The sequence below is a fragment of the Alternaria dauci genome, chromosome 9, assembly GCF_042100115.1.
Source record: "Alternaria dauci strain A2016 chromosome 9, whole genome shotgun sequence".
Classification (NCBI taxonomy): Eukaryota; Fungi; Ascomycota; class Dothideomycetes; order Pleosporales; family Pleosporaceae; genus Alternaria; species Alternaria dauci.
In genome coordinates this window covers 1,519,074-1,537,321 of record NC_091280.1, presented here as the reverse complement: position 1 = coordinate 1,537,321, position 18,248 = coordinate 1,519,074, and the positions used below count along the sequence as shown (strand labels likewise).

At 53.2% G+C, this 18,248-nt stretch overlaps 4 protein-coding genes across 4 annotated transcripts; 1 reads left to right on the top strand and 3 right to left on the bottom strand.

Moving 5' to 3' along the window:
- Positions 1–116: 116 nt before the first annotated feature.
- Positions 117–500, top strand: ACET3X_009197 (uncharacterized protein; the record flags this gene model as incomplete). The annotated part of the gene is made up of 3 exons (XM_069455365.1): positions 117–248; positions 340–385; positions 475–500. The coding sequence occupies 3 exons, from the start codon at positions 117–119 to the stop codon at positions 498–500; spliced, it is 204 nt and encodes a 67-aa protein (XP_069303274.1).
- Positions 501–3,506: 3,006 nt separating this feature from the next.
- On the bottom strand, positions 3,507–4,655 carry ACET3X_009196 (uncharacterized protein; the record flags this gene model as incomplete). Its single annotated transcript, XM_069455364.1, has 1 exon — positions 3,507–4,655. The coding sequence occupies one exon, from the start codon at positions 4,653–4,655 to the stop codon at positions 3,507–3,509; it is 1,149 nt and encodes a 382-aa protein (XP_069303273.1).
- Positions 4,656–5,662: 1,007 nt separating this feature from the next.
- ACET3X_009195 (uncharacterized protein) lies at positions 5,663–9,567 on the bottom strand (the record flags this gene model as incomplete). Its single annotated transcript, XM_069455363.1, has 2 exons — positions 5,663–9,454; positions 9,505–9,567. 2 exons carry the CDS (start codon positions 9,565–9,567, stop codon positions 5,663–5,665), a joined length of 3,855 nt encoding a protein of 1,284 aa, XP_069303272.1.
- Positions 9,568–9,749: 182 nt separating this feature from the next.
- Positions 9,750–16,715, bottom strand: ACET3X_009194 (uncharacterized protein). Its single transcript, XM_069455362.1, has 3 exons — positions 16,574–16,715; positions 10,726–16,518; positions 9,750–10,678 (listed from the first exon to the last, which is right to left on the bottom strand). The coding sequence occupies exons 2-3, from the start codon at positions 16,331–16,333 to the stop codon at positions 10,032–10,034; spliced, it is 6,255 nt and encodes a 2,084-aa protein (XP_069303271.1). The 5' UTR covers positions 16,334–16,518; positions 16,574–16,715; the 3' UTR covers positions 9,750–10,031.
- Positions 16,716–18,248: the final 1,533 nt, after the last annotated feature.

The following is an 18,248-nucleotide window of genomic DNA, read 5'->3' as shown; positions in this document are numbered from 1 at the left end:
TCCAAACGACAGCGAAAGGCGTACTGCCGAACCCACAAGCGGATGGTCTGGGCTACAATCCTCGTTGCCTTAGTCGTGATATCAACACTCAGGCCTCCAACGAGACCCGAGACGAGATGGTGGTCGATCTGATCACGAACTACCCCGACATACTCAGCTTCCAGAATAAGATGCAAAACTTCACCATGGGAGTCATGGGCGTCCACAATGGAGGTCACTACACTATTGGCGGCGACTCTGGAATGGATGTGTGTGTTACAATCTACTTTGTTTACCATGTTCTCATCCTCGCAATCATTCTTCGTCTTCGGCATAAAGCATGTACTGACCACACTGCAGGTTCAACTCGCCAGCAGATCCATCCTTCTACTTCCATCACGCCATGGTAAGTTGTGCCTGTACGACCTGAATATGAGGCATATGCTGACCTCATACACCATATATTGGATCGATCGTGTTTGGTGGACTTGGCAGAACCTGGACTTGAAAAAGAGGTCTAACACGATTGCGGGAACTATGACCTTCCTGAACAACCCGCCAAGCCGCAATGCCACTCTTGACGATGTACTGAGTGTAGGATATGTTGGTGTTGGAAATATCACTATTAGGGAAGCACAAAGCACCATTGCAGGGCCGTTCTGCTATGTGTATGCTTAGTCCTGAAGTGTTGATACGAAGAAGGTCGGCTGTATTGAGTTGTACCCTCGGAACCAAAACCTACCCTAAAGGTATACACTATTAGTTTCTGCATGGGGGCCTACATAGAATATCATATACACTTTTGGAGTGTAGTATAAGTAAGGTACCACTTAGAAAGAGCAAAGTCTTCCATGAAAGTGAAGAACGATATCTATTCGTCCTAGATGCTTGTACAAGCGGTGATGGTAATAACCTCAACATACTGATACAGCCTACACTCCACGTTTTTGATGCAAGAAAGTGATCCGCTCTGCAGCATCATCACCCAGTCCACACAAGTCCTTAAACTTCTCAACCTCTTCTCCCTTATTCCTTGTCCGGGCGGCGAATTCTGCCAGCGGACAACTCTTTCCGGGGCCACTGTCGCAGCCCGGGATAGCGGTGATACCGTCGTTGATGTTGAGTCTGACGAATTTTTCAGGCAAAGATTGGGTGTCGGTTCTGCAAGACAGTAGTTCGAAAATAATACGTCCATGCATAGGCGCTAAAGGTGGGCATGCGAAGTCAGTGTATGTTCCACTTGCGGTTCGTACGGGAACACTTACAAATCTGAGACTTTCGCCATTTACGGTTGTGCGCGATATGCGTAATCGGTAGGTGTTCTTCATCGTTGATGACATCAAGCGCTGAATATGGGTCAGTTCATGTCTCGCATGCAGTTCGTACAGGGACACTTACAGGTCATCAAAGCAGATATCTGACCGTTGTGGACGCTGTTGAAGATAAGATTACGTAGATACACGTTGACCTAGTAGAGGCTTACAAGCTGAAGAACAATTGACCGGCGCCCGGCCCCTCAAGCAGCAAATTCGTCGTCGCGTTCAGCCACAACCACCCCATACTTGCTGCATACTTCTGGCCTGGACCTAAAGTTGCGTGTACGAAATCAGTGCGTGTAGAATACACATCGTACAGAGATTTTACTAATCTGCGCGATAGTAATGCAGAACATCTCGCTCATACTCAAAGCTGAGGAACGCGTCTTGAGTGAAGACGTCGCACCAGTCGCTGCGGCCGCGTACTGTAATCTCGAAACCACATATCTCTTGCATGACATAAATTTCATGGTCCTTGAAGTACATATCCGTCTGATTGAGTAGGCGCTCGCGGATAGCAAGCATGTAGCTTGCCCGATACTTACTCGCCAGACGAGATCCTTTTCTCTGGCCTTCCAGTACATCTTTTTTGTTGGCCAAACATGTTCGTCCAGGTGTCAGTGTATTAGCACCGAGCGAGGAATCTTCGGAAATGACTTGTAGGATAGCTTTATTAGTAGTATTGTAATCGATGCCGAAGAAGCCTGCAGCAAAGTGTTTAGCAGTCTCAATGACACGATTGGAGCCACTAGCCCAAAACATGGTGGGGTGGTTGTCAAGCGACGTAACAGCCTGGTCCAGAAGATGTTGGTATCGGGTGCGCAGACGAACACCGGTAGTGAAAGAACTGAGTGTGCCAGCAAAGGGGCCGGTGGATGTCAACTGCTCCAGATGGGCATCGTCTGACGACCAAAAGAGTTCCCAATCGTTGAAGAAGGCCAGGTTACCCGTAAATATCTTGCCACTTTCTTTCATACGGTGTACGACTGCTTTCTGGGTACTGCCAGCTTTCATGCTCGGATAACGCTCAGCATGCCGAGACATCATGTGGACCTGTACCACCTCACATTCTTTTGGTGGCGCAATACCGCCATCAACGACGTTGGTAACCTTCTCCACCCATGGTCCGTTGCCCCCGAGATGGTATAGGATATTCCAATGCTTCGTTGCCGCTCCGGCACCAAGACCAGGGTCGGTTCCTGTGCCGTTGTTTCTATCAGGATGAAACCATGCATTCCAGCTCGAATGATGAGGTTTCCCGGTACATTCATCGCCAAAATCATTAGACCAAGTGTTTGAAGGGCGCGATTGGCATGATAGACGACAGGGTACCAGACCGAGCGCAGCGAGAAGCGTAGACTGGTGATGGCTGTACGTGACTGCTACTATGGCCATAATGATAGCTGTTAGAAGGTGCCATGGCATAGGCATTGTGGGTTCAAAATCGAATATGACGCCTGATCAGATGATACTAATGGTTAAGAATACTCATCTTTGTTGTTGTCGTCACACAACAAGGCACGGCAGGCGGGCGGTGAGGCTCAAACGCTCGTTCCTGCCCAAGAGTGGGTCGTACTTCTTGCATCGCAGTTTCATGCCTGCTGAGCGTATGCGCCTGCATGATGGCAAGTGCTAGTCGTGGTTCTTCGGCTGAGGTATTGTGTGCGATGCTCCGTTTCTCCTGCAGATAGGAATGTGTGTAGGGCGGGAATGATGATGCAGGGCGCGTGGTGGAGTGGGCCTCGGCATGTCGATCGTTCTCCACGATCGCGTCCTACGCGTCGCTCCACCATCAACCTTCCACCAGCTTAGCCATCAGTAAGCCTCCCGCGACTTGTTTTCAGCTTGCGCTGCGATCAACTAACGCTTCTTAGACCTCATCTTGATACCTCAGACACAGCGCCCACTGCCTTCACTATATCTCTGCACAATATACCTGCACGTCATAGGTCAGGTCACATCTCGTGTCAATGTCGCGACCCCTGCCCGTTTCTCCAGGCTCATGCCCACTGTAGCCATGATTGCTGTGGCATATCATGCGTAGAGGAGGTCAGAGAGGGGGGCCATACCTAACTTTCCGGAGACATGGAAGCGCGATGCATTCGGCTATCCATCCCTGGTGTCTGTGTGTACAACATGTAGGCGTGTGACGCTGCTCGCATGAAGTTGTCCATCTCTTGTAGAACCTCAGGTAGGTATTTATCAGATTGACTATATACTAACCTTGATACTCAGCTGCTTTGCGACCTCCCGCACCTTATCCGCATCCACGCTTCTAATCTGATCAGGCACAATCTTTCCTTCGAAAGCGCCTCCGGCCCCTGCAATCAATGTCTCTAGTCCATCTCCGCTTGCATATGACCAGAACCTCACGTACCTATCCACAAACTCGATCGCCACCTCTGTCCCCGCCGGTATAAATGCCGTCTCGCCCGCCCTGACCAAATTTCCCGCTTCGCCATTCACTGTAAGCGACACCGCACCATCTAGAACATGGTACGCCTGGTGTACCTTTTCGAACGTAAACCCTTTGCTCAGCACCGAATTCTCGAGCTCGCTTCCAGACTCAATGCTCGTAATAGCAAAGTTGCCCGAAGGCCCCTTACTCTGCTTCATTGTGATAAACGGCCGGGACAAAACTCCCTCGAGCAAGAAACATGGCCCAGTATTTGCCTTTAGGAAATACGTTTCCTGGGCCTCGGGTAGGACGCATTCTCCTTCCTCAAAATCTGCCACTTCGGCACCTTGGAACTGAGGCTGGAAGACAACATCAAACCGCTCCTTGATCTCGCGTATCTTGGGACCAAAGACTGCCCCCGTATTCCTGTTGTCGTACTCATCACATAGCACGCCTTGGTAATCCTCCCCTACGAAACGGAAGAATTCAACCCAATCTCCAGGCGTCACCAGACCCATTGATTCATTCGGACCTTGGTCTATTAATTGCGGTTGGTGCACCACGCCCGGTGGTACGTATGCGAAGTCACCAGGGTACAGGACTCGACATTTATCGCCGGCCCAAACCTTCAAACGGCCTTTTGTACACATGAAGACGTCGTGGGCGTGATTGTGGTAGTGAAAGCCTGGGGCATCGGCTAGGACGCCGTCTTGACCGAAGACACTCATAGTGTTTTCGGTTTCGGCGGCGGAACACATGATGCGGAAGACTGCTTTTGTGCCGGGAATTGTCAAATGTTCGCCAGTGTGTGAAGGGAGGAGGTACGGCGTTGGTTTGCCGGCAGGGAGGCGGACGCGTGGTAGTGCGGACTTTGGTGTTCCTGACTTGGCAGGAGATGGGGAGGTTGTTGCGGAATCATTGCGGGAGAGAATGGGGAGGGGGGTGGCAGCCGTGGTCGCCATTGTGGATAATACCCAGATGGTCGCTGTTTGGGTAAAAGTATATGGGAAGGACAGCTGTGGGTAAGTGGAAAATAGGAAGGATTCGGTGTAAAGCAGTGCTTCAACCTTTATATACTCGCTAGGTAAACATTTGTTCACACGTGGATCTCTGCGTACCTATCAACATACCGCATTTCAATGTATCAGAACATCGTCCGACCATGCTGACTTTCTCCCCACTCTCATCTGCCGACACCCCAAGACCTGTAGTACCCCACCTATCACAGAATGGCCAGCAAGGCCCATACTCCGCTACGCACCTTCCGCTGAGGTCGGATATGGTAGGAGTTTGTCTCCGACAGTAATCAAGCTTCCGAATCGCCGTGTGAAAGGTGCTTGAGGTGGCAGAGGTATCCTAGTTCATGTCGAGCACATTGCCCCACTAAAGAGGAAAACGCGACACTATCAGTCCGACTTCAATGTTTGTACGATGTACAACAGAATTGATCTCCAATAAACTGTCTGCAGTCATCAAAAGGGGTAAGGTGGTTGTGTTTGGACAAGGAAGAACAAGACACATTCAGCTAGTAGCCAGCACACTGCAGGGCTTCAACACGCGGCTGACCCCGCAGTAGCGCCACTGTGCTCGGGATGTGGAGAAAGCTTACGCGATGATGTACCTTGGTCCGCCTCAACTTTACTGGCAGTCGGCAACACAATAAGACCCGCCGTTTGTAAAACAGTAAAAGTGTCCAATTTCGACTTCTTCCCAAAGTCTCCGCTGCCTGGTTGGATTAAGATCCCTGCAAGCATGCTGTCCAACGCATCATGTTCGCACCCCGACGTTACCGAGGACCGAATTCGCGGTTGCATCATTGGCCTCTATACCCATAATTGCTCTTCAAAAGAAGGGCGAAGCTGGAACATGGGGATATCTATATTCAATTGGCAGAAATATCGCGATTACACCTCAACGCCCCCTCTCCCTTTTTGTCCTACTACTGTAGTAACTGCCTTTTCGTCACATCCTACTTGGGACCACTCCACTTGCCACTCGGGCCATTTCCCCTTCCTCTGAAGCCGCCGCCACGAGCACCACCCCTACCCCGTGGGCTCTTTGTCTTCTCAACTCGGCCTTTTCCTCCTCTACCTTCTCCACCACTGACGTTGCCACCTCTTGTTCGTTCCTGACCTAATCCTCTCCTCTGACTCTTTTGGCCAGCGCCCCCGCTCTTCACACCACCTCGACCCATTCCGGAACCGGATTTTGCCTTTCGAATCTCTTGCCAATCTGCTTCTGCACCATCGTCGTCCATGTCCATCTCATCATCTTCGTGTGTGCGCTTATTACTGAACTTAAGCCTGCCTTTCTGACCGGCCTGGGCTGTGTCACGGCCTCGGATTGCATCAACATATGCGTTGATACCTGCCTCAAGGGATGTGTTTTGGTCATCGATATCCATGAGGACATCGTCTTCGGCGACGTCTTGCTTCTTGGACTTCTTGCCCTTGTTCTCGACTTCATCGTCAGATTCACCGATGACAAGCTTGCCGTCTTCGTTCGTACGGGCCTTCATCTTCTGTGGCTGTTTGCGTTGGCGCAGGGGCTTGGTAGACGAGATGTTTCCGAGAGCGCGTTTGGAGAGTAGATCAAGCGGTTCGTCTTCGTCTTCGATAATGTATGTGTTCCCGCCCTTTGCACCGCCCCGCTGTTGCTTGCTTTGGCTCTTGACGAATTCGTCTTCTGAATCGCCCTCACTCTCTTCGCTTTCACTGCCGTACACAGCTTGGTCATACTCGCTCTCAAACTTGCCCTTTCGCTTCTCAGCCGGCTCCTCACCATCCTCTGCAGCCTGTTGCTTCTTCTTCTTGCGCTGCTCGCGTGTCTTCCGGATGTTGGTGATGAGTTTGCGATCTTCGGCGGGTGTGGCGCGCTCAACTTCCTCGACGCCGAACTTCCGGACCATTCGTTCAACAATGTGCTTCACCTTAGCCTTGAAGTGTGCCTTGTGTTCGTGACTCCAGACCATCAAGTTTTTGAGCAAGGTGTTAAGACGTGGCCGTACAAGCGATTCTGGCAACGAGATAACCTCTACTTTGACGAAACCAAGCACACTGCGTACAATTTCGCGGTTTGGGTTCTGGAGGAAGATGTCCATGAGGTCGCAAAGATTCGTTATGGTTTCCTTGGAGATCTGGGCGTGGAATTGGTAGAGGATGCGAGTGACGGCTGTAATAGACGCAGAGATCATGTGGGGCGTAGTAGCAGCCAGACCAGCTGAGACCATCGTGAAGTACTCTTCAAGCGAGGCTTCGACAGTTGGCGCATCGGCCGGCATGTTCGGCACCTTGGCTTGCACGACCTGACCTCCCTCTGCCATCTTTTCACCCATGGCGACAAGCAGGTTGTAGGCCGCCTCTCGCGCCTTCTCGTTTGTCTCCTTGGCAGAGATGACTACTTCAGAAAGAATGGCTGGGATGAAGTGCAGATCGCTTTGAGGCAGAGACTCAATGACTTGGTATAGTGCATTGAGTCTGTCGCGGCGGGCTGGGGTGGAGGCCTTCTCTGCACTTCCAATCAACAGCTGTTGCAGTTCACCGTTGCGCTCTTTCAAAGCAGCCTTGCCCATTTCCGACTCGGCGAGACGGGGAATGAGCTTGTACGCCTTCTTTTGTAACTGCGGCTCGTTTTCTCTGTTAATCATGATCTCGGCCATGCGGAAGAGGGAGCGATAACTATCGCGTGGGAGGTAGAGGGCAATGGTGATGATGAGATCCATGAGGGTATGGCTCATCGGTGGCATCTTGTTTGGTCCTATCTCTTGCTTCTGCTTGGCTGCCTGCGTCTGCGAGCCAGGTTCAGGCAATGAGGCCTCAAGGTTGGATGCAACTCGCTCGAAAGTCTCCATGAGCTCGCGCTCAGGGATGATACTCAGGTAAGCATTGATGGTTCTGAGGATAGTGCCGCGGTACTGTGGCAGAGTTTGGCTGTAAACGTTGAACAGAACTGCAAGCATGTTGCTTGCGAAACCCGCCAGATGATCAAGGTTCTTCTGTGCATCGGCCTTGGATATCCGAGCCTGTGCAAGGAGATCATCGTCAGAATCCAGCTCTACGATTGCTTTGTTGCTATCAACCAGGTTCTGAAGAGCCCGGCAGACGTCCGTTCGTAGGTCAGCCTGGCCATAGAGCAAGTTTGCTAGCATTTCGCAAAAGCTCTGGTCAAAAGCCTCCACCAGATCCAAGGGCAGGTCGCAGTATCCGGGAAGAATAGACCAAATTTGCTGTACAACCGTCTCGAACACTTTGATCTCCATTGTCTTCTCTTTTTCGCCATGATCGATGACCTTTTGGTATAGCTCTTCGCTCAACGGCACCATCTCGGTCCTGAAATGTGCCAGCTTAGTGTTGTGGACGGAGTCACGGAGAAGCGGCAGCATCCAGACTCTTCCGGTTTGTCCTGGAGGTGGCCGCGGCAAGTTCAATGGGAGGATGTCGAGCACGACATCGGGGCCCATTGCGCTAATGGCCCTTGAGATGACCGAATCGGCCTCTTTCTTGCCAGCAAAGCTGTCGTTGCCCCTCAAGTCTCCAACCATCTTCAACACAGGTTTCAGAATGGGGTCTGAACGCCACCTCAAAGTCTCGAACATGGCAGACAAGACGCTGAAGACTTCCATCCACGCAGCCTGGTACTTGACGCTCAACAAGTCCTGCGCAATCTTTGCGACTTTCTCAAGTGTCTTCTCATCGTATATGGAGGGCTCTAGGATAACGCTGTCAGGCACGAGATTTACGAGGAAGGAGATGAGGCATTCGGAGGCGGAAATACGGATGTTGTGCGACGAGGACGTGAGGAATTCGGCGACCATGGTGAACAGGTTGGGCAGCTTCATAAAAGTGTCTTCGGGCTCGATCTGCGCCGAGACTTCGTATCCGCGCGAGATGACAGCTATCCATGGAGGAAGTAGCTGTGAATCGTTCTTGGAGGGTTGTAGCTCGGAGATGACCTCGAGTAGCCTGGGAAGCTTAGCAGACGCGAGCTCGTCGACCATGCCTGCGAAGATGACCTCGAAGATGTCAAAAGCAGCCATGGTCAGGAACTCATTGGTCGACTTTGAGATGTTCAGCAACAGCTCGCACAGCACGTCGATCTTGCTGCTTGGCCAGCCTCCAGACGAAGTTGCAATCGTCTTGATGAGCTGCAGCGCGTGTATCAGGTCCGGGTCCTTGTTGTCCACGTCCTTTTTTCCCTTGTGCTTCCGGGCCTTGGCTGCCGCCTCTGCTGCGATATCCTTGAGCATCTTCTGGGCGGTCTCAGCGCACATGTCGGCTGCCGGGTGGTCTAGAGCAGGGCTGGGCGGTGGGTTCGCCAGCACCTTCTTGAGTGCTTCCTGCGCCCTCTTTCTCACTTTAGGTCGGTGGTCGACGGAGATTTGTAGCAGGCCTGCGACAGCTCTGCGCGGGCTGATGGTCGTCTGCGGCAGCTCCCATGCGCGCGCATCCTGCACCACCAGCAATGACTCGAGACATCCTATCGAAGAGCGGATGAGGGGCGCATCCGCATCCTGGGCCGTGAGGGCGGGCGCGAGGTTGGTGAGGATGTCGGTGAACTTGCTTCGCAGCAGCGGGGCGGGCACGTTGGGCGTGACGAGGTCGAGGAGGTAGATGGTCGCAGTCGCCGTGTCCTTGTTGGCAATGCCTTGGTCGGTAATCTGGCGGCCGAGCAGCGACAAGAGGGCGGCAAAGTAGGCCGTCGGGGTGAAGTCTGAGTTCTGCTGGCGGAGCGTGTCTTCTATGGCTGCGAGCAGGACATGCGTCTGACTTGGTTAGCACGTGACGGCGCATGGGAGAGGAAAACGCGACATACGTGCTGCTGGCCTTGCAGCTTCGGGCTGTCCCGAATCTTGGTCAGCCTCTCCTCGAGCGACATGACGGGCAGCTTTGGCGTTGTTGTAGACGACTGCGCGGCAACATTTCGCTTTTTTTGGCCTTGAACTTTTTTGACAGCGCAGGGATCTTGCCGCACGCTATCGATAGCCCTGCACGGCCCTCAACCCCCACTGGCTCCACCGAGAACTTCACGCAATGCATCATCCTCTCAGAGCCTCGTCATGCCGATCCAAACATGCATGTATTGTAATCGCAAGCTTCGCACAAGTGGCATGCGCTGTTGCGCACACCAAGACAACTAGGGTATAAACAGAAACATCGCCAACCTTGTACAAATATGCGTGCCTCGCAGGTATCCAGGCCAAGGTGCCCATCCAACCCCTTCAGATCGCCCGTTGGCCCCCTATATTCCCTACTCTATTCAAAACAAGCATTAGACAACCCGTAAGCTGCCACGAAGTCAAGCCAACTAGCATGTGCAAAAGTGAAAGAAATTACAAAAGACTACTCCTCCACCAGGGTATCATCAACGCGTCCCCGGACACTGCTCTTACTGCTCTTCTTCGAGATGTTCATGAAGCTGAGCCTCTTCTTCACGCTGTCGGTTCGTGAAGACAGCGACTTGTCGCTCTTTTGGCTCTTGATTGTTTCTGGCCGCTTCTGGCTGGCTTGCCGCTGGAGGCTGGCATCGCTTCGGTTTGTTGGTGCCTGGCTGGAGAAGCTCGGCAACGCTTCTGGTTGAGGGGAGCTTGGCGTGTGGTTGAGGAAGCCCAGACTCAAGCGATTCCTCGTGTGCGTCTCCTTGCTGCGGCTTCGTGATGATACCGTCGTCGACGTGTCGTCGTCGGCCGAGGGCTTTTCAGGCTTCGTCTCCCTTTCCTTTTCCTTTTCCTTCTCGGGCTCACCCATGAGAAACTCCTTCGTCAGAAAGGCTAGACTGAGCCTCTTCTTGTCCTGTCGGGAAGCCCGACCATTGAGAACCGGCGACGCTCCCCTGTCGCCGTTGACTTGAACCTCATCCGGCGTCGGACTCGCTATTTGAGAGCGAGAGGTAGCTGTTGCGAGCCACGAGCCGGTAGGCGAGCGTAGTGTTGGTGCCATGTTTGGTGGTAGTAACGTAGACAATTCGCGAAAAAAGGCTGATTCGAAACCTGGGACGGTTAGCTGCCGGCCGGAGTATGAATGAGACTGTACATACGCTGCGTGAGGTCTGATTTGGTGGCTTGCTGGGCAGGCCTCACATACAACGACAGGCAGCGACGGATGACCAGAGCATAGTCAATCAGCGCAACCCGTAAACCGTTCTCCAGCGGATTGGGCTGTCTTGCATTTCCACCGTCGTCGTCGTCACCATCCTCCTCTCCGCTTGGAAGAGGCAACAAATCATGGTAGTTTGCAACACAATCCCGAGAGTTCATATCCACTGCATACATGAGTTCTTGAGTCAGTGTGTTGAACGTGGTGTCATCGCCGTCCGTAATTCGTTTCTCAATTGCAAGGAGCTCCCCTGTCTTGCGCGAGGTCCGTTCAATGGCCATTTGCAGTGGTGTAAGTGTCACCCTACCAACCGCTACTATCTCGCTTCTTCGCAGAATGGTAGGAAAACTCTCTGCTGTAGTGTAGAGCGTCTTCTCTGCTGTCGCATCTCTCGCGTTGACGGTAGACGGCGACCGGCGAGATGCTGATGTGAAATGCGACGGACGAGACAGTAGATAGTAATCCTTGACGGACTGAGACACCTTTGCCCGTTGATAGATCGGATGAGTAAGGTCCTTCTGTGGACTCACAGGGTAGATCTGCAAGTACTGGCCCTCGAGGTCTTGCTCTACACCTGGGTTAATGATTTGCGCCGAAGGATGTTGTTGCTGCATTCGATCCGTAAACGATGCCAACCGGTCAGTAGGCGATCCCTCAAAGATGAACTGCTTGTCTCGAAGTCCTGGTGGAAACCCTAAGCCTTTGTATACTACGCGGAAGTAACGCGGATTTGAACGCTCGCCCTTTGCAATACTTTCGTGAATCTTTGCCATAGCGTGCTGTGTGCGAGCCAGCTTAGCAAAGTCGAATATGTTGTGTTCATACTGGGCTGCGAGCTCTGTATACGCGGCTAGCGCATTGTTCCACGACTGTCCGGTCTCGTAGTGATCAATCATTTGAAAGTATAGCTGCTCTTTGCGCTCGAACGCGGGCTGCGGCGGCATATTGGGTTCGGTCAGCGGATCCACAGTCGAGTTCGGATCCCATTCATAAAGCTCGGCATGTAATCTGAGTGCGAGGCCCGCTTCTGTGTAGTTTCCCGCATCCACCTGCAATTCCACAAGCTGATGCACATAACGGATGTAGATGTCTTCCTTCTGCATGTCCTTCAGGAACTCCATAAGATGCAGAGTATCCATGATATGAAAGACCTCGCCAGTTGCGTCGGTGCTGTGCACAGCAACGAGAAGGTCCAGGAGCTCATCGATGGTCGAAATAAGGTCTTTCAAAGCTGCAAGCAGTGGTTCTTCCGGATCTTGGGCAAGAGGCTCGAACAGTTCCACCAGTTCCTGGATAAAGTGCTTTTGCAACACCACCTCGGTCAAGTGTTTCGTTTTGAAGAGATTATCGAGACAGTCAATCATCTCGGCTTGCACGAGAGCAAGATCCTCGCTAAGTGTCCATTCGCTGATGATCATCGTTTGCAGTACCTCAATGGCTACACTGCGCAGGCCCTCATGTACACTGAGGCAAAGCTCAACGATGGGCGCCACAAGACCGGGCACGTACTGCACTTGGAAGCCACCCATCTTTTCAATCCCGTATTGACTCTTGTCTTCAGCGCTGGCCTCCCAACCAATCGCTTCCCAGCTGCGTTGTAGCAGATCTGCGCCATGCTCACGGACATCGCCAGCAATCTTCCACACGGCGCGTCGTTTCTGTTCCGGAAAGGTCTCTAGGGCGAGGGCATCGCTACCGACGAGTTTCAATAGCGCATCGAAGAAAGCTCGCCATAGTTCTGTATTGAAGCTATCGGCCTCATCGGGGAGTGGGAGAAACGAGTCGTGCAAGGTGTTGAAAAGCTTCTCCAATGCACGCATGGTGGCTTTGTGATGGTAGATGTGCACACTCAGCCATGAGCTAGGGTAAGCTTCGCAGTCCAGAATCGATATGTAAACCTGCAGTATCGAGAAGAGGAACTCTGCTGTTTCGTCCTTGGGCAACTCGGGGAGCAGGAGAATGGGCAGGCTAGACATAGCGGCGAGTACAGCTGATATCTCGGCCATTGCCTCATCAAATGGAGCTTCGGCAGTCGCCGCTCGTGATTGGAACGGATAACTCGTTGGGAAGAGTAGTGAAAGTGTCTTCTTAGCCGGTCGAGGGGTGGCCTGAATCGCGCGGTAGGAATCTACGAGCTTTGGCATGTACTCGCAAGCTTCTTTTCCTAGCTCCTCAACCTGCGACGCGACCACCGAACAGCAGAGACGGACTTGTTCCTTCCACTGGTCGGTGACGGTCTCCACTCTACCCCAGTATGGCGCTAACCACTGAACAGTGCTTGCTAAAAGCATGCGACGTACGTCAGGAGACCGGAAGATCTGGAGGTCAGAGAGGTGGAGTATCAAGAGGAGCTTGTAGAGAATCAGCTTTCCCTGTACGTTAGAGCATGATTCAACAAAGCCTGCTGTAAGCTTGAAGACCTCCGTGGCCGGCATACACCCGTCAAGTTCAGAAAGCCATGAGTGGAGATTTTGCACAAGGAGGGTCTTGGTTCCGATGAGAACGGGCGAGGGGTTTTCCATCAACGCCTGTAACGATGTGAAGAGCGTCTTCATCTCTTTGCTGAACTGAGTGCGGTCCTTGATGCCAATGCTCTCTTCTTTGGCCTTCTGCTTCTCTCTTGCGTTGACCAGGAATTTCATGATGAGTTTGCCGACCTTGAAAGTGGCGCGCAATCGTCGAGAAATCTCGGAATCTGTAGGTTTGGCGAGAAGCCGACCAAGACTTTGCATCAGGCACGAAGTAACAAGAGAATGGAACACCTTAGTTCGCGCATACTGATCCACCAGAGGCTCGAGGTTGAAGCGTCTGTCATGCACGATGCCCAGTACTATGACGACTGCATTGAAGACCAGATCCTCATACTCATCACTACCGGCGTAATGGCTTTGGATGGCGAACAGGGCGTCGAAAACTTCGCTCAACAGCTTGACGATCTCTATCTCCGGAACAAAGTTAAAACGGCGTAACAGTCCTACAAGCTCTCCAGGCGGTTGCTCCTGCCACTTAATGAGACCCAGGATAGTCGGGTCTTGAGAGTACCGTGTACTGCACAGAAAGGTCTTGACATGAACAGATGCCATGGGGCCCATGACATGCTCGTCCTTTTTCTTAGCACTCCAAGGCAGACCAAGGTAGGCACCCTTTCCGGCAATCATGCCCGATGTGTATTCGTCGTATCTGTACAGCGTTAAAGCATGGTCGCCATCACGAGCAAAGGCGTCTTGGTTCCAAAGAGGCATCCAGCAAAGGGCAAATGGGAATCCTGGTGCATCGGCAACGCTCATGACCAAGTGTGATCCGGGGACGTCCTGGGGGTCGATAGCAAGGCGGATTGTTGAGTTCCAGCCCTCGCCGCGCTGGGCTGCCGTGGTACGCCAAGCTGTATGGCCTGCACTGTTGGTTGAAGGGTAGATACACCCCTCAATGCGCTCTCCAGAGCTTTTCCGGACCTCGATTGTGAGCTGGAGGTTAGTCATGGGAGAGGTCTGCACTAGCGGAACGGTGCCAGTCTTCGAGTGGGCCAGGAATGCGTTCTTGGGGAGGAAAGGCTCGACAAGCGTAAGGTAAATGTCACTGCGTGGCTTAGTTGGCGCACCTGAGAAACCAATTTTCCGACATTGCTTGATATTGTGCAACATGGTCGGGATCTTCTCAATCAGGCCCTCGGCATCGGCATGAACAAAGGCTTTCAGGTGTATGGTGAGTCGGCTGATGGGCGCATTCAACTTGTACTTTCCACTGGCGCTTGGGTATAATTCTGGCAACACGCTGTCCCAGCCACCATCGCTCTCTGAAATGTCTTCGCCGGGCACTGCAGTGCAGTACATGCTGACGGTTTGATCCGCTTCTAACTTGGACTGCAGTATCTGATTCACAGGTACTACACCAACCGCAACAGACCTCTTGAGCGTCTTCTGGTCTCTCGAGAGCGCCCGGGCTCGTGTGCTTGCGGTTGCCGAGGAGCCTGGCCGGGTATCAGAATTCTGCGATCGAGTCTGTTCAAGGCTTGGCCGACGGCGTTCGTCCGAAGAGTCTGTGTAGCGTGATTCGGTGTGCCGCGAGTTTGTTGATTCCTTCCTCTTGGAGCCGAACATAACGCTGCGCCGTCCGCCCTTGATGCTGCCTTGTTGGGAAGGCTGCACGGCAGACCCTTTGCTTGGTGCCGTATCCTTGCACGTGCCTATCTTTTCTGCCGCTGCTGCTGTTGTCGTTGTTGTGGTTGCCGCCGCCGCACGAAGTGGCTCGTTTGCCATCAGCCTGAAGACGAGATACAAGGTGGTGCCTGATCCTGCGCCTTCGCCAATGTCAGTCAAACTGAGGTCGACAAGCAGTGCGCGAAGTTTGTCGCCGCTCAAGGACACGGCCGCTCCGTCTCGTCCAGTCAAATCGAAAGAGTAGGCCTCTGAGAGTGGTTGTGGTGCTGACCCTGGCGCCTTCAGACACAGGTACATGCTGATCTGAGCCGCGCCTGGTACGACGTCCCCCACGACGTGTTTCAGACTGACGAACAAATGGTGTAGGTTGTGCTCGTCGACCTGAGCTGTTGGCCGACTGTCCAGCAGGCTCATCATCGACTGCAGTTTCGTGACTTCAATGGCCGAGTCGTCGCCCGTCAGGATGCGACCACGCTGCGAGGGGCTGCGCACAATGACATCGCCACAGAGCATCTTGTTGCCCGCCACGAGGTCCCAGACGGTCGTCTCGCGGACCTTTTCTAGCTCTTTGGCTGTGAGCACCTTGTGCAACAGCTGGCGGCGTGCCGTGTCCAGACGGTTCACTAGCCTTGACATCTTGTCCAACGAACCATACTTGCGTGCTAGTAGCAGCTCGTGTACCTTTGTCGAGTGCCATTCTCGAAGGCAGGACGCGATTTCGTCGACCAATGGCTCTTGGGCTGACGTAGGCGTCTCGTCGCCAATCTTCAGCATGGGTACGGGCGCGGGCGGTCGAGGGGCGGTGGGGTCTGAGATTGGTGAGAGGGGAAGCATGAGTTGCTGCAGGTGTTCTTCGCGCGAGGTCCATTGCGAGTGGGTGCTGCCAGCGCGCTTCCGCGCAGACTTGCGCCGAGACAGCGGGCGGGACAGGGACGAGGGCAGCACAGAGACGGTGTCGCTCTTGGAGGCTCGTCGCGCATTGGGCCCAGAGCCTTTTGCAAACGGAGACGTTGCACGTGTGCTTTCGGTGGGCGTGACGATGCCGTTGGTCGGATGCGCGTACTGACTTGCACGCCCTGAGTCGTTTCCAGCTTCGTGGTTCGCCGTGTCCTTGGCTTCTCCTAGCACCTCACGCACCTCGACGCACGCCCGCGGGAATATGCCAGAGAATACGCGTGCTTCGAGCGTCTGGCCCTTCACACTGGTCAAGCCGGCCAGCAGCGAGGGCGGCGCCACCAAGTATCCTCGATACCATGATCCATCTTGGCCACCCTGCTCGATTATGTACAGCTCGTCGCCAATCTCGAGGGGCAGGTCGGCGGGCGACGAGGGCTGGAAGGGGTATATGCATATTGCGAACGCGATGCGCGGGAGCGGTCTCCAGCTCGGCATGGCACCAGACGTGTCGGGCTATATTGGGGGGAGTCGGCGACAGAGCATCACGAGCAGTTGACGGTAGGTTGTGTGTTTCGGGGGGGCTCTTCCAGCGAGTTTCAGGTTCGAGTGCCGGTGGGTGCGCTGCACAGGATGCCCCTGATGGGATTACCGATGGGAAATCTGGGGATGCCGTCCAGAACCTTAATGTGGTCAGCGGGGCACGTCCGACGTTGAAGCCGAGTCGAGAGTTGTTACAAGGTGGCTTTGGTAGTGCAAGGGCAAAGGGTCGCGTGTCAGAAGAAATCATGTACAGCAAACAAAAGTTTCGTCGTAGACAGCAATGTTGACAACTTTGACTGCGCCATTCGGTAGCAGCCGTGCATGCATGGGCGCTCGGGGCACAGGCTTCGTATCATGGCCAGCATGGCCCTGGCCTCGAGTGTTGGATATATATCATCATCACGTCGACGCGTTCCCAGTCAATGCGCCCAACAGGTGTGCATCTCCCCCCCGTGGACTTGCATCGGCCCTTGAATCCGTCGCGCTCTACGTCTGCAGGCTGTCAATTTGGCCGTTTCCGCAACCGCGTATCCGGATTGGAAAAGCAGGGGAAGCTGCAGCCCGTGTTTAATTGGTGAATAGCCTTTGTTGCACATCTCCCGCCTGCCTTGGCTTCATTTTGGGCCACCAACCTTCCAAAGCACGGCCGCCTGGCTTCCCACTCCACACCCGGCCAACGTTCATTTCAGACCAAGCGACGGTCCGAGCACGCTAGATATATCTCCTACATGATACGAGGTGCACATCTTTGTTCGTTCGTCTCCCCTTGCCTCCTCTGCCTTTCATGTTCGTCAACATGCCGTCTCCACGCACAGAGCCCCGACATGAAACCGCGCCGGTGGAGCTACCTCCGATGGGGCTGCATGCGCCGCAGACATGCGCGTCGTGGCAGGGCAGTATGGCGGTGCACTAGTGGCATTTTCCGTCAAGGGTGTTCGCTATGGCGGCCACAGCTTTTCATTACACGACCGTGAACGCATCTCTGGCCGACAACAACACCGTTGTACCACCATCGAAACACCGAGACAGTTGTCCATTCAGGCGCCGCGAATCGTAACATTGGGGCCCGAAAGCGGCGAATGACTCCGCAACTTCACATCTTCCGTCCTAAAGGAGTATCAGTGGGGCCGCACGCCTCTCTTCCTGGACTCTGCAAAACTTTCCTTGCCAAATCCAGATTCTAGAAGTCTTGATCTGCGTCGAATCTGGTGGGTGTAGGGAGCATGTGTAGATCTGCAACACCCCCGTACATACTGCAATCTGGTCTCAAGCTGATGGTCTGAACGGAAGCCTGCCTACACAAGCAATTGGTTTGTGACGGGGCATATGCAATTCAGATGTCGTGATCGTCAAGACGAAATCCGGAACATTTTACATTGCTTCTTATATCCGAGATCATTTGGCCATCTTTAATGGTAGAGTCCACTGACATGGTTCTAGTAAGCAGCCCAAAGCTGCGACCCTTCATCAGCTTAAGGCTAACACTATAGCGACACAGAATTACAGAGGCAACACAATCAAGTTCCACAAGTACCATTGCGATGAATACAAAAAAACAGATTGTGACTATTCCATGTTGCGGGCCGAGGTAGGATGCTTGAGGTCATGACTTACAAACACTGGCTTTCTGTTTGCGGTTACGTGGAGCGTACTCTTTGGCGAGTTATTGTTAGGGCGATACACACGAGGGGCTTTGCACATACAACTGAGGATGGCTGACATTCTTGAACAGCAGGCTAGCTCGGCTGAGTTGAAGAGCTACCTTTTAGTATCTCTGCATTCTCTTCGATTGGAACACTGGGTATATGGAGACACCAAGAAGAGCGTCATTGTTTCCCGTCAACTCAGTATGCCTGTAAAGTGAAAACAT

Coding starts and splice junctions, on each gene's coding strand:
- ACET3X_009194 (XM_069455362.1), bottom strand. CDS start 16,333: ATGCCGAGCTGGAGACCGCTCCCGCGCATCGCGTTCGCAATATGCATA. Junction 10,679..10,725: donor CAAATCAGACCTCACGCAGC/GTATGTACAGTC, acceptor TAACCGTCCCAG/GTTTCGAATCAGCCTTTTTT.